A 14,234-nucleotide genomic window follows, 5' to 3' on the forward strand; every position below is an offset into this window, starting at 1 on the left:
GTCCCCACAAAAGTGATGACCTCTTCGCCCCCGCATGCCATGCCATCCTGACCAGCATGCACTGGGGCTGACAGCTCATGACCCTCCCCATGTAACTTTGCAACCCCCTGAGGGGTCACGACTCCCAGTTTGAGAACCCCTGCTGTACAGTAACTGTTGATGCCTTTCTTCTCCCCAGAGCCAATCAGCGTCTGTGTGATCCCTCCAGTTCCTCTCATTCGAAGGGTGCTGAGAAAACTCGAAAGGGACAAAACACCATTAATGCTTTTGGCATCAGCCTGTCCAAGGCAGTACTGGTTCACGGATCTACATCAACTTTTGATCAGATCACTGATAACTTTGCTGCTAGTTGAGGATCTCTTGCCTCAGAACTAAGTCAAGTCTCTGGATCCTAACCTCCAATATTTCCACCTTTTAGTATGGATGATCTATGGATGAATACTTTTGAGAGATTGAGAGATGTTAAAGCCATATTGGTGAACAGCAGAAAAGTATTCACGAGAGCCACATACACAGCTAAATGAAGATTTTCTGTTTTAGGAGCTGTCTCAACACCTACCGCCCCATCACACAGAGATCTCACATGTATTGTACTTGTTACATTTGAAATCTTCTGACCTATCACTTAGTTTTGTGAAAGTCCACCTGGTGTCAATATCTGCTTTGTATCTGCCAGTGGATGGACTTTCCATCTTCTCACCCTTTGGTTCCCAGATTTTTGAAAGGTTTAGTCAGTGTCTATCTACTTGTCTTGTCCGGTACCTTTACTGGACCTTAACCTAGTCCTCTCCAGACTAATGGGTTCTCCTCATTATTTCTATTGTCTATGAAAAAGACAACCTCGCTATCTCTATTGTGTATGAAGAACATGATGGCAATCACCTCTATAAGGAGGATTTGAGAACTTCAAGCTCTTAGCTAATCCTCCTTTCAAAATTTTCATAAAGATCAAGTTTCTCTTAGGCCACACTCTAAGTTTATGCCAAAGATATTTTTGGCTTTCCATCTGAATCAAACCATTCATCTTCTGGTGCCCCCACCCCTCCGACCCAAGGTCTCATTCTTAAAAAATAGTTTTAATATATTCTTGTTATCTTACATTTAGAAATGTGTCCAACGGTATGACCTCTGAGCCTAGTTACATAAAACAATTTCTCCTATAAAATATATTGCTAATGAAAAGAACCATTGATGAACAACAATTCCATCCATTACACCAGTTATAGTACCATAAATGCAAAGATTACTGACCAAGCACTATCCCAGTCCTTATTACTAAAGCTGTGAACAGGGCACACTTCAAATATTCTAAAATGGAGGATTGAATAGGGGTATACAAAATGGTCTGGTAAAAATCTGCATTTTTGAGTAAAGAATGTATTTTTTGAGATCGCAAAATAGGGAATCTGTGAAGTCTTCCCAGGTAAAAGTCAAGGTCCCTTCTGACATCCAGCGATTGAAAACTGGATTCCTTTCTGGAGGCATGAGGTTTTGGGTAAAACAGGGGCAAGTAAATCTCCTGGATAACGAGATATTCCAAGAAGGCCTTGCAGAGGAAAAGATTGGAACATAGTATAATTTTGTATTCGTGTATGGTGGGTCAGCAACAGGTGCTCCCAGCTCTCCTATTCATTTTGCTGAAGTAATGTTGATGAAGAATGAAATTTTGAGGCAAAGGTGGAGGAGAGAGCAGTTAGCCATCAGTCCGAAGGAGAGGGGAAAGTCTCTGTGTATTAAGAAACAGATTGAGGTTCTGATGGAAGGGCAGGTTCTGAACAGTGAGAAATAAGCTGCATGGACCCAGGAGCAATCTGGCTGCTGTAGGGTGAGCAAATAGTGGGAAGCCGTGGATGGGTGAGTGGAAAGCTGTGATGATGGCTAATGTCTGATAGAGGTCATTGAGTGACCCTGTCTCTTTAACTCCAATAAGTAATCCATGATCTTGGAAAGCAAAATCTCTGTTGCTTGAGGAAGAAGCACCAGGATGTTTCCGCTTTGGGGGAGTATGTCTTGCGAGTATTGAGCTTTCTACTAGGTAGGAGTATTGACTGAACTCTAGCTAACAGGTTAGCTCCGTGCTTCAACCATGGAGGAGCCATGCTTTTAAGCTTGGGGAGCAGGGCTGGGATGAATGAAGATCCCCAAGGCCTGTGTTAAGAGATCCTTTATGATAGAATGTCTGAGGGGTGTTACCTCGGAAAGGTGGATAAGGTTTGAGTACCAGACCTGTCTTGGTCAACCTTGTGGTATGAGAATAGCTCAGGCTGTGTCTCGGCACAGCTGAGAAGGGTCTTCCGGTTTAGTAGTAGAGGTGGGTAGGTATAAAGAAGGATATGGGGCCATGTATTATCAGGGTATCCGCCAGAGATTTATGGCCATAACTTTCCTTGGAGCAAAACAGGCAAAATGTTGTGATGATCAGGATGGTGAAGAGGCCTTCTCCTGCTGGACCCCAGGTCAGGAAGATACTGCAAAAGACAGAGTCTTTGAGTTCTCATTCGTGATCTTGTCAGAAATCCGATCAGGGAGTCTGAGAGTGTATTTTGGAGGCCTGGTAGGTAATCTGCTAATATTTCTATTCAGTGGTAGAAACACTAGTTTCACAGCCTCAGCAACTTTGCGCATAAGAACTGGGGTCTTGCTCCACCTTGGCTGTTGATATAATATATTACTGCTGTGTTGTCCAGCATTTTTCTAAGTGACGCCATGTGGCATGAAGAAAGTGTTGTGAAGCATGTCCTACTGTTCTTAGCTCCAGAATGTTGATATGGAGTGCCAATTTCTGTGCAGGCCATTTTCCCTGGGCTGCGACTCTCTCCTAGTACAGAAGTGTCTGAGGATCTTTGATGGCATGGGATATGAGAATAGGGTTCCAACATAGACTTTGTGGGTTCTTCCATCATATGGGAATCCCAAGCACGCTCTGAGGGATTGGATAGGATGTGTCCGTTTGGGGCATATAGTGCTCTTAGCCACATTTAGAGGCATCTGATGTGTAGCCTCGCATGGGGAGTCATAGACATGGAGGCTGACATGTGACCCAAGAGCCTTACTAGCCTTTATTGTTTGTGGGCTGAGCTGCAGTGTTGAGATAAGATTGGATAGAGTAGAAAATAGATTGGGTCTGGCTGTTGTGGAAATTAGGGTAGCTCCTATAGTCTGTTTTTTGTACTGGGACCCATATGGATTTCTAGTGATTTGAGATGGAGCCCCAGAGATTGGACTAAGGTTAAGCCTTGGATGTTGCCATTTGGACCTCTTGAGGTGACAGGCCTCTGAGCGCAGCCAGTCATCCAAGAATTGGAATACTGAGATCCAGCACTGTTGGAGGCAAGCTGCTACTTCTGGGACAATCTTTGTAAACAACCTTGGGGCAGTGGAGAGTCCAAAAGGGAAAACTCAAAATTGATAGCGATCTGTTTCTGATACAGAGCATAGAAAACACTTATGAGTGGATGGATCGTTGTTTAAAAGTATCCTGAAGATTGAGGTCAATGAAATCAGGCTTCTGGATCTAGATTAGGGATTATGGTAGCAAGTGTCACTGTTCTTAGTCACTAGTTCCTAGTCCTAGTCACTAGTTGTTCAAGTTCCTGAGATCAAGGATTGGTCTCCACCCACTGCTCTTTTGGGATCTAGAAAGTTATTAGATTAGAACCCTCTTTTGATGAACTCCAATGTAACCGGCTCCATTGCTCCCAGGAGGAGAAAGGATTGAATCTGTTGTCTTAGGTATTCCTTTTGAGAAGGGTCCTTGAAGAAGGAGGGAGGTAGGGATAGAATGGAAGTGGATGGAGCAATTAATTTTATTTGTCGTCTATTCCATTTACTTTACCCTTCTCCTACCTTATTTGGGATGGGGCTGTTCTGCTCATGGAGTTGAAGGGTATATTCTTTCCCCATCCTCTTCTTGAGTCTTTCATTTTGTCCGAGTGCAACCAGTTATGTCTAACACCCCAGGGTTTAAACCCTGTCAATGCTGCCACACGTCTTTTCCATGCAGTGACGGATACTTGAGCTGCCTGGATTGTTTGGAGGATTCTCACAACCCCTCCAAATATAATGTCTGTCTGGGGTTCAAAGGAGTCCACACAAAGAAAAAAGACAGGGAGGCTAAACTTAAGTTCCTATTAATGGAGTATGTGCTAGTCCCAGAGGGGTCTGCTTCCCAGCCCTGTACTTCAGCCTCAACACTGTAGGCCATTTCAAGTCACCATTACTGCTTGGAGGATAAGACTTAAAAGAAGTAGTAAGAATCAGGAAAATAAAGAGGGGGTAGGTCACCTTGTCTGACCCGCTCTCAGGAGACCTCACATTTTTCTAAGGGTACCGCAGAGGCTTTTATGGACAAGCTCTGTACTATCAACACCTACCATCAGTGGCACCGCCTAATACCTCATGACCCTGTAATACATGCAGGACTACCACCCATGTTATGGTACTGGTACCTTACCAGAGTTCTGAGGTCAGGAAAGACCTTGCAGTGGTCTTCATCTTACTGGTCAGCATTTCCACCTCCAGTACCAATACAAGCCTTCTCCAAAGGCTATCAGAGTCCTCAACGTCCTTCCAAATTCCTTTCTTCAAAGGATCTCAAAGGATCTTCAAAGGAGAAAGATTGCCCTGCCTACTAATGAGGTCTTGCTAACTCCTGCATCTCCTTGCTTTCTCCTGCAGTTGTGGCCACCTGTCAGTGGGCAAATCAGGAAGGAAGGAAAGCAATGGAACACTTCTCTCACCCCAGCCCCAATTCCCTAGTAGAGGATGCGGTCAATTAAATGAATCGTCAAGTTCACTCTAGACCTTCTCCATCAGACAAGAGTCCAAGTGGCTGGACTTACTGGGCAGGCAGCGTTACTCAGCAGTTTTTCAGTTTCATATTGCCAATTACCAAGTCTCCATGTCAAAGTACTATTTTACAACATAATCAAAATTTACAACACACTGAGCACCTGCCACAAAACCACAAAGATCAATTTCAGTCCACTATTGCCAAGGGTGAGTTAGTTGCAGAAGTGTCCTTGCAAGTTGCTCTAGATGCTACCAACAGAGCCTCCAACTTCATGGCACGGTGGTGGTCATGAGCGAAACATCCTGGTTCCAATCCTTAGGTCTTCCAAGAGAGGTACAAAACACTGTGGAGGCCATTTAAAGGCCTTAAGCTCTTTAGTGAGCACCCAGACTCCTCTCATCACACACTGATGCGGGCATACAGATTTCAGGGCAAAGTTGCAGTTCCTGGGGATTTATGTGCCTGCAATGAAATGTGCCTGCCTACTTTAGGAGATCCCAAACTACTTAGCTCCAGACCATTCCAGTATCATCAGCAAACTTTCTTTAAACCTCAGGAGACCCTCTGAAAGAGTCAAACTGCAGAGAGAGGGACCTTCCACTGCTACTTCTACTCAATCTGCCTATCCTTCTAAGATGCCGTTTTGACACCTTGGTTGAAGGCATCGACCAACCTGTTCCACTGGATCCTCTGTTGTGCAACTGAGAACCCCCTTTGGAAACTGCCTGTCTTACTACTTGCTTGCCTGGGAATATTTTACTTCAGACAAGTGGATAGTGGAGGTTAAAGTGGATTAATTAATGAAGAAAGAGTTAAGGAAAAAAAGTGTTCACAGGGAAATGGTGGGAAGCTGATTACATTGGATACAAGAACGTTCTGTCCGTTGCCACAGGCAGTTAAGAAATCGAGCAACAACAAATGTTTGCTTGCTTAAATGTCCTCGTTCAAAGCACAAGATACTACTTTGTTCAGGTATAGGCCTGTAGTTACTGAGAGTGCATGGGCATGTGCACATCCTATGGTGGAGCACCCACAGGATCATATACTCAAACTATGAATTTTCAAAATGTTGGCCTTTATGCCTCAGCTTCCTCAACTACAAGATTGAAATAATACTACTTTATCTTGCAGGGATGTTGATTCCATGAGACCTGTGAATGCTCAGCACCTCTGATAATAAGGCTACTTATTTAGGTTCCTAAATAGAAACTAAGGTGATCAACATTAGGCACCCAAAAGTCAACATTTTGGCCAGAGGTTTTGGTAAATAGAACATAGGTCTCCTGACTTCCAGTCCTTTTCCATACTTACAAGACCATCATTTAAGAGCTAACATGATAATCTTTTGACATACAGCAATGAAAATGGGACCACAAAAATAGTCTCATCATTACAAACAGGACTCAGATTAAAATAACTGAAAACAACCAATTGCTAGGATACAATCCATAATATTTCAAGAATCGGTATAAAAACACTGGGGAAAATTGACATCTTTTGATTTTATTACAGACATTTAGACCATCACAGACTCTGGGACCCCAATGAATTTGCTGTCTCCTGCTTCAAAATCATCATGTATTCTATACAGGTAGGTTTGATCTAGTCCAGGGGTTAGACCTATGTGTACCATAAGAACAAAGCTGACTGCATGGATTATATGTTCTCTTACACATAATGGTAGATCTCTGGTGGTGGTAGATGAAGGCAAAGAATCTACAATGTCCCTGCCATTTATAGGAAAACATGTTCTCATCCTCAAGTAGTTGTCAAGCAGTTTAATCCTGTAACTGTGACCAAGAATCATAATTGTTGAGTATCTAATCCTATATGTACTCACATTTTTACATGAGGGGAAAGAGGAAGAATAAAACTGACTTTCAAGTCATAACAAGCATACTCATTCAGAAGGCAAAGAATTGTCACCTTATTAATTCAAACTATTGATATAAATGACGCAACTAATATTTGCCATTCTATGACTGTACCACTTAAATGAGACCGTCCTCATTTTGAGAAATTTGAAAGATGGGGGGTACTAATGGAATTTGGTCCTTCCTGGCTTTCTTTATCCACCATTAGTCCAGCTCTTTATTGATTGGAATTTAGAAATGTATAATTCTGCCCAAAAACAGTGCTAAGGAGAGGAACACCACTCAAGAGTATCAGGCTAAGTTCAGACTTCATGGTTTTGTGTGGTACTTTCTTTTCTAGTTAAAGATAATAACAAACCATTTTTTTTCTTTGACAGGCACAATACTCCCATCATGTAATACAGGAGACCCTGGGACACCTTGATGCTCGCAAAAGGGATTCACCACGAGTCCGAGCAGGCATTATTCAGGTTCTTTTGGAAGCAGTTGCAATTGCTGCGAAAGGATCCATAGGTGAGTCATGGTAAATAGTTAATTGGCTGATACCATTCATTTCAGTGAGTTTAAGGTTTTATTCATTCTTAAACTGTTGCGGTTTTTTTATCCATTGTAGCTTTTCTTTCAAATCCAAAATTAAATCAGATTTTTCATTCTCTTGGGTGTAGGTGGAACTTGCCCTAAATTTTGTTCAGCACTTAGAACTTGTTCAAGAGCACTGGCCCTAAAATTGCAGGTGAGGTCTACCATGACTGTTACAGGGCCTCAGCCCTTTATGAACAGGAATTCTGGGGGATGTAAATTTAAGTAATTATGTGAGAGAGATCAGGTCTATTGCTTAGTCAGAGAGGGGCCAAGGTCTAAGAGTTTCCACAAAAACCGACAGAAGGAAAACTTCTAAGGGAAGAGCAGTGGTCAAAGAGCCCAGAGTGGAACTGTCAGAGCTCCTTCCACAGAGGGAACTGGGGCAGTAGGCTGGGAGCAAGACTATTGGGAGTCCTTACTAAGGAAATTTGATGAAGCCCTGATACAAAAGTAATTGTGAAACTTTGGGGAAGAATCAAAAGGGATTTGAGGAACCCAGGTACAATGCAGAATTTTTGTTTAATAAATGAAAACCTAGATGAGAGACTTTGATGAAATTCAACATTGTTTCAGACTTAATCTAGTTCTAATTAGGAGGCAAAATTAAGTCACAAGTACTGCAGCTGCTTGGGGAGGGGACTCTTATGGAACTAGATAGATGTGTCAATACTGATCCTTAGAACATAAGTATGGGTCAGACCAGTGGTCCATCTTGCCCAGTATCCTGTTATCCAACAGTGGCCAATGCCAGATGTTTCAGAGGGAATGAGTAGAACAGGGCAATCAAGTGATCCATCCCTTTGTCCAGTCCCAGCTTCTGGCAGTTGGAGGCTTAGGGACAACTGGAGCATTGTGTTGCATCCCTGACCATCTTGACTAATAGCCATTGATGGACTCATCATCCTTGAATTTTATCCAGTTTTTTTTAAACCAGTTATACATTTTTACCTTCATATATGTGGCCATCCAACATCTTGACCAATGAAAGGAAACACGACAAAGTCGGTCAAACAATGGTGCTTGGCAGTAGTGTGGGAGAGGAGCCCAATGTGCGAGCGACAGATCATTCCATAGTGGCTACAGGTTCACTTGCCAGATGGAGGTTGCAGCACACTCTGCTTCCTGGCTTGCCTAGAGGCCTCAGTGTGGGCTCTGACTCTCCACGATGACTGCACCAGCCTTGACCAGGCTTCTCCAGACTGAGCAGTTGTGGACAGTGCTCTCCCAATTGTCAGTGGAGAATGTTAAATTTCTTGAGACCTTGCTTGACCTTGTCACTGTATCGGAGCTTTGGCCTTCCTCTGCATTGCAGGTAGTTCTTGAATTGGCCATAGAGTAAAACTTTCAACAATGATCTTGAGGCATGCACTCTATGTGTCCCAGCCAGCAAAGTCTGCGAGCATCCAGCATAGTCTGCGTAGACTGTAGGCTGGTTCTCTCAAGTGATCCGTTGGTCCCAAGTGACTCCAAGGATTATTTTGAGACAGCGAAGGTGGAAATTGTTCAATCTCCACTCCTGCTTGGAATATGTGACCCAGCTTTCACAGCTGTAAAGGAGGGTACTGAGGACACAAGTCTGATAAATGGGCATCTTTCTATTCAAGGTTAGCAGCTTGTTGTTCCAGACACATGAGGTAAATTTGCCAAAGGTGACAGAGGCTTTGCTGATTCTCACCTCAGGTTCTGTATCAAGGCTAAGTGAGTTGGTTAAAGTTGAGCCGAGATAGCAGAAATGATCCACATTGACATGAGCTTCTTTATTGATAACTGTTTTCTTAAAACTGTTTACCGTGCCGAACTTGATACATGCATCAGAGAACTTATTCATCATGATCTGCAATTCATCGGGTGAATTAGAGATTAATTCAGCGTCATCTGCAAAGAGCTGATCCCAAATGATGATTCTACTAGTACACCAGATTGATCTTTTCCGAAAGCATACTTAAGAATAGAGAAGATATCAAATCCGGTAGGCACTAAGATGTAGCCTTGCTTCATGCTAGTATCAATGCTAAACTCAGATGATGTTTCATTTTCATACTGGATAGTTGCCTTCATTCCTTCATGGAACTCCTTAAATAGGGAGAGCACTTTTTGTGGACAACTAGTTTTCAACAGGATCTTGTATATGCCATCCCCCTAACTCAGTCAAAGGCCATTTGTAGGTCAATGAATGAGAGAGATGCCTGTTGTTCACTGCTTTTTTCATGCAACAAGCGCATTGTGAGGAACATATCAATTGTGGCGTGACAGGCTTTGAACCCCCACTGGCTCTCAGGATAAACTCTCTCAGCAAGAACTTGGAGGTGTTTCAGCAGGACTCTTGCAAGCATCTTGCTGACCACACTGAGCAAGATGTTCCTTGGTAGTTATTTAGTCTGCTCTGTCCCCTTTATTTTTGTATAAAGTAATTGTTTGTTTGCATCTTTCAGATCCTGGGGTATGTGGCTTTCTTTCCAATAGGTGCAGAGAAGTACCTGGATGTTAATCACAAGCTTTCTCCCACCTGCCTTTAGGAGATCTGGAGGTATCTCATCATTGCCTGCTGCTTTCCCAGGCAAAATCTCTTTGATAGCTTTATCTGCATCTTTGAGAGACCTTCATAACACCCTATGGAAATGAGTTCCACATGTTGATTGTGTTGTGTGTAGGATGCTTCCATAGGTTTGTTTTAAATCCACTGTCAATTAATTTCATTTGGTGACTCCTAGTTCTTGTGTTACGTGAAGGGGTAATTAATGTTTCTTTATTCACTTTTTCCACAACATTCTTGATTTTATAGACCTCGATCATATCCCCCTTTAGTTGTCTCTCTTTGAGGATGAACAATCCCAGTCATTTACTCATCATATGGAAGCTATTCCATAATCCTAGTCATTTTGTTGCCCTTCTCTGTATCTTTTTCCAATCTGAATGTTTGTTTCTTTTTTGAGATAAAGCGACCAGATCTGCATACAGTAGTCAAGGTGCGGGCATACCATTGATTTGTACAGTGGCATTCTGATATTTTCTGTCTTATCTAGTTCTTTCCTAATGGTTCCTAGTATTCTGTTTGCTTTTTTGACTGCTACTGCACTCTTTCTTGGGTGGTAACAGTTAATTTAAACCCCATTACTATGTATGTATAATTGGGATTACTTTTTTGTTGTGCATTACTTTGTACTTATCAACACTGAATTTCATCTGTCATTTGGTTGTCAAGTCATCCATTTTTGTGAGATCCCTTTGTAATGGTTTGCAGTCAGCTTTCATAGTATCATAGAATTTTAGGGTTAGAAGGGACCTCAGGAGGTCATGTAGTCCTACACACTGCTCAAAGCAGGACCAACCCCAACTAAATCATCCCAGCCAGGGATTTATTAAGCTGGACCTTTAAGACCTCTAAGGATGGAGATTCCACCTTTGAACTTAACTTAAGCTTTTAACTAAACTATTTTGAGGAGTTTAGTATCGTCTGCAAATTTTGCCACCTCTCTGCTCACCCCCTTTTCCAGATAATTTGTTGTCATTTCCAAATCAATGTTAGGCTCCAACCACCAGTGAATGCATGTTATGTGATTGTGCTTCTTTTCCTTTTGTCACATGTCTGATTAGTAATTGATGTTCTATTAGCCTTAATGAGAGGTATCTGAAAAGACTACCCTTCAGCTTTCCTACAGGCTGCCACTGACCCAGTAATATACTTCAACTTGGTGGCTTAATTCTGTTATACTCTGGATGCATGGAAGTAGTGTTCCAAAATGCTCTATGGAATCTGAAAACACACACAGTTATGGTTTCTAGATTAAATTTGCCATTGACAATGTATTTAGAATCTCATAAATGGCACATCATACAACTTAATTTTAAATTGTTTTTAATTTGAAAAATTGGGCGTTAAATACACTTTTCTAATTAATTTCTTAAATGAGGAAATTTATTTAACTTAATTGTGGGGCTTATGTAAAAATAGAACTTTTAAATTATTTGGAAGACATCAGTCTTCCACTTAGTGCAAATCCTTTGCAGCCTTTGTGATCTTGTATAGCATTTGACTCTTTCTCCTGGTGATAGTCCATGAAATACACAATTTCATTATGTATAATCATTTTGTTTTTTATAAAACCTGAGGAACCAACAAGGAACTGAAGACAATCAAATTAAATTACTTACTCTGTGGGAACTACTCTAACCTAAGAGCTCCTTTTTTCTGCTTTGTTTGCCCTGTTGCCTGCAGTTTTGTTACATTTTTCATTGTTGATCTAAGTAAGGGTCTGATCCTTCCACCTGTAAGATGGTCTGACTTGCACAAATAGACCTATTAGCCTTGTCTACAATGTGAAAAAATGCATGGCTGACAACAGTGAGTTGAGCTGAAAAGATTTAAATGCAAGTGTAGACAAGGACAAACTGTATTCAACACTGTCTCGGAAACAGTGATCAAAACGGGTTGGAACCCTAAGCCTAGAAATGAAGCCGCATTTAACTGACGTTTATGAAACTGTTGAACTAAGTTGTTTCTTAGTGTAACTGCAAGTGTGCGTGTGTGCGTATGCAGGTGCATCCATTGACGACACCTATTATTAGCAGCAGTTAATTTTCCTTATATAGACAAAGTTTTAGACTTCAGAGGGCATATGCATTTAAATTTTACTATTATCAAGCTCTTAGGTGTGTGTGAAAAATTTACCTTAAGTCCCTGACCCTTGCAGTCGAAGTCCCATTTTCAAAAGCCATGTAGGGACAGATTTTTCTGGGACTTAAGAATAAAATTTTCTCACGTGCCTACTTCTTTACCTGCTTGTAAATTTTGCCATCTTAAAAATAGCCATAATGCTCCCTGTGGTTTTCTGTTGAACACTGAGTCTGATTGCTTACCTTTCCTTTGAACAAACCAAGTTCACCTGTGTTTTTCAGTATAATATACAGTTTCTCTTAAAAAGAGATGGTTGAAGGATTTATCTAGTTTTGTTAGGCATTTTTCATTGAAAAACTACAGCCATTATTATCTGTTGCTTTACAGGCCCAACAGTCTTGGAAGTGTTTAACACTCTACTGAAGCACTTGCGTCTAAGTGTTGATTTTGAATTAGGTGAGAGGCGTAGTTCAACTGGCAGTGCCAGTTTCAGCACAAGCTCCAAAGAGAGCGATGAGCGGATTGTCCAGAATGCCATTATTCAAACAATTGGTGAGTGAAGTTTTTTTTTTTTCTATTGAACATGGACTCACTTCAAAAAGTTAACTTGAACTGACGTGTATGAAGTCTAAACACGTGTATGAAGTCTACTCCTTTAAGTGAAGGTCTTGTCTTTCTCCTCTTCTCTATTTTGCTTCATTCCCACCAATATAAGAGTCTGACTGCACCAGCTTTTAGAACATGGTCTGGGCTTGTGGGATTGAGGACCTGTCTTTTTACTTGTCAACTGGGTCAATATGATCTCAATTGCTGAATCACCACAAAAAAAAAAAATGGAATGCTGTCACTTCTGCAGAGTCACATAGCTGATTAATATTGCGCGTTGAAAAAAATACTAATAAAAATCTGAGTTTATGCCTCTTACCTAAAACATGATATCCCTTGAAATATAAAGCTGCTATCTTAAGTTTCCGTGTTTTTAATGTATGCTGTGTATGATATCTATATGATATAAAACCACATGGGCATCATAATATACAGTAGTGAGAGGTATTTTAATTGTTACTGCTTGAAAACTTGAGCAAAAATCAAACATAGCAGCAACAATGACACCTACTGGCTGCTTGTATTTCTAGGGTTACTGCAGTGTTTCCAAAAGACACACAATCCTATTTTAGATTCACTTCTGTAAATAATTTAATTAACATAACCTCTCTTTTCAGACATTCCTGTTATTTTAGTGCTATTTGTGTTGCTATACATTTAATGAAAATTATTACTTTAAATTTCCCCCAATTATTTAGGTCTGTTTCCCTCACATTTTTTGTTCAGCAAATTTGAAAAATTCATCTCTTAAATTTCTCTATATAAATAACCCTTACAATTGCAGTAACTATTTCTCAACTTCATTGTAAGACTCAATTTTTTAAAGAAAACTTGGACATGGTTTTAGAAATTTTGCTAGCTCAAAAATTCAGATTGAACATTACTGTATGGTAGTTTGTAGGTGAAGAAAGAGCATAGTCATACTGTTTTTGTAAAGGTTCTTCTTTAAGCACCCTATTCATGTTTAATAATAGCATAAGTGAGTGCAAAGGTAAAGAATTAAAGTTTGTTCTAGCTAGGAAAATGTCCAGCTCCTGAATACTTTAACTTGCAATTAATGTCAAATGCCCTTGTTTAAATAGTATAATTACTCAGGAAAGATGAGAATAGAAAGTGTGTGTGTGTTGAGGGGAAGAGGGAGAATGAGGCAGTCATGACAAGATGGTGTATATTAATGAGCAGCACTCCACAGATGATGACTCAGCTATCTATTACAACCATAATACAAAATAGAAAATTTCAAAAGGTACATGAGACCCAGATGGAATAGATATTTTATTCCTTAAAGTATTAAAGAGTAGCCTGAAACGTTCTCTTTCTCTCCATTTATATTTAGGGTTTTTTGGAGGCAATCTTCCAGATTACCAGCGTTCAGAGATCATGATGTTCGTTATGGGGAAAGTACCTGTTTTCGGGACCACTTCACATTCGCTGGAGACTAGCCACCTTGGGTTTGTACTTTGTTGCTTTTTTTGTTTGTTTGTTTGTTTGTTTTGAGCTACTGAATATGAACTCTTCTCTGTTCTGAAGCCCTGCTAAGGTAGAACTTTTAAAAAATGGAATTTAAAATAACTCTCAGTACCAGGTTTCTATTAAACGTGATAAACAAGCCACACACACTGAGAGCCGTATGAACCCAGTGTCCAAAATGCCACTTTAATACAGTTGATAGGAAAGCCCTATGTATCTTGCACTACAAAATTTCTGCTCTTCAAACTTGTACAGATTCTAAAAATCAGTGCACTTAATGCTCCATTAATTCCAT

The 14,234-nt window shown here is 40.8% G+C and overlaps 1 protein-coding gene across 5 annotated transcripts in view; it reads left to right on the forward strand.

The window, feature by feature from the left end:
* EFR3A (EFR3 homolog A) overlaps nt 1-14,234 on the forward strand; it is a 152,679-nt gene that overhangs the window by 95,624 nt on the left and 42,821 nt on the right. For 4 of the 5 annotated variants that reach the window (XM_067531521.1, XM_067531512.1, XM_067531529.1 and 1 more), the window contains 4 exons: nt 6,305-6,383; nt 7,044-7,179; nt 12,251-12,415; nt 13,806-13,920. In XM_067531521.1, the coding sequence (XP_067387622.1) occupies nt 6,305-6,383; nt 7,044-7,179; nt 12,251-12,415; nt 13,806-13,920 (495 nt within the window). The remainder of the gene's footprint in view (nt 1-6,304; nt 6,384-7,043; nt 7,180-12,250; nt 12,416-13,805; nt 13,921-14,234) is intronic. The other variant, XM_067531536.1, reaches the window with a different exon arrangement.

Source organism: Emydura macquarii, unplaced genomic scaffold, assembly GCF_026122565.2.
Source record: "Emydura macquarii macquarii isolate MOO-44397 ecotype Brisbane River unplaced genomic scaffold, CSIRO-AGI_Emac_v2 contig_369, whole genome shotgun sequence".
NCBI classification, from domain to species: domain Eukaryota; kingdom Metazoa; phylum Chordata; order Testudines; family Chelidae; genus Emydura; species Emydura macquarii.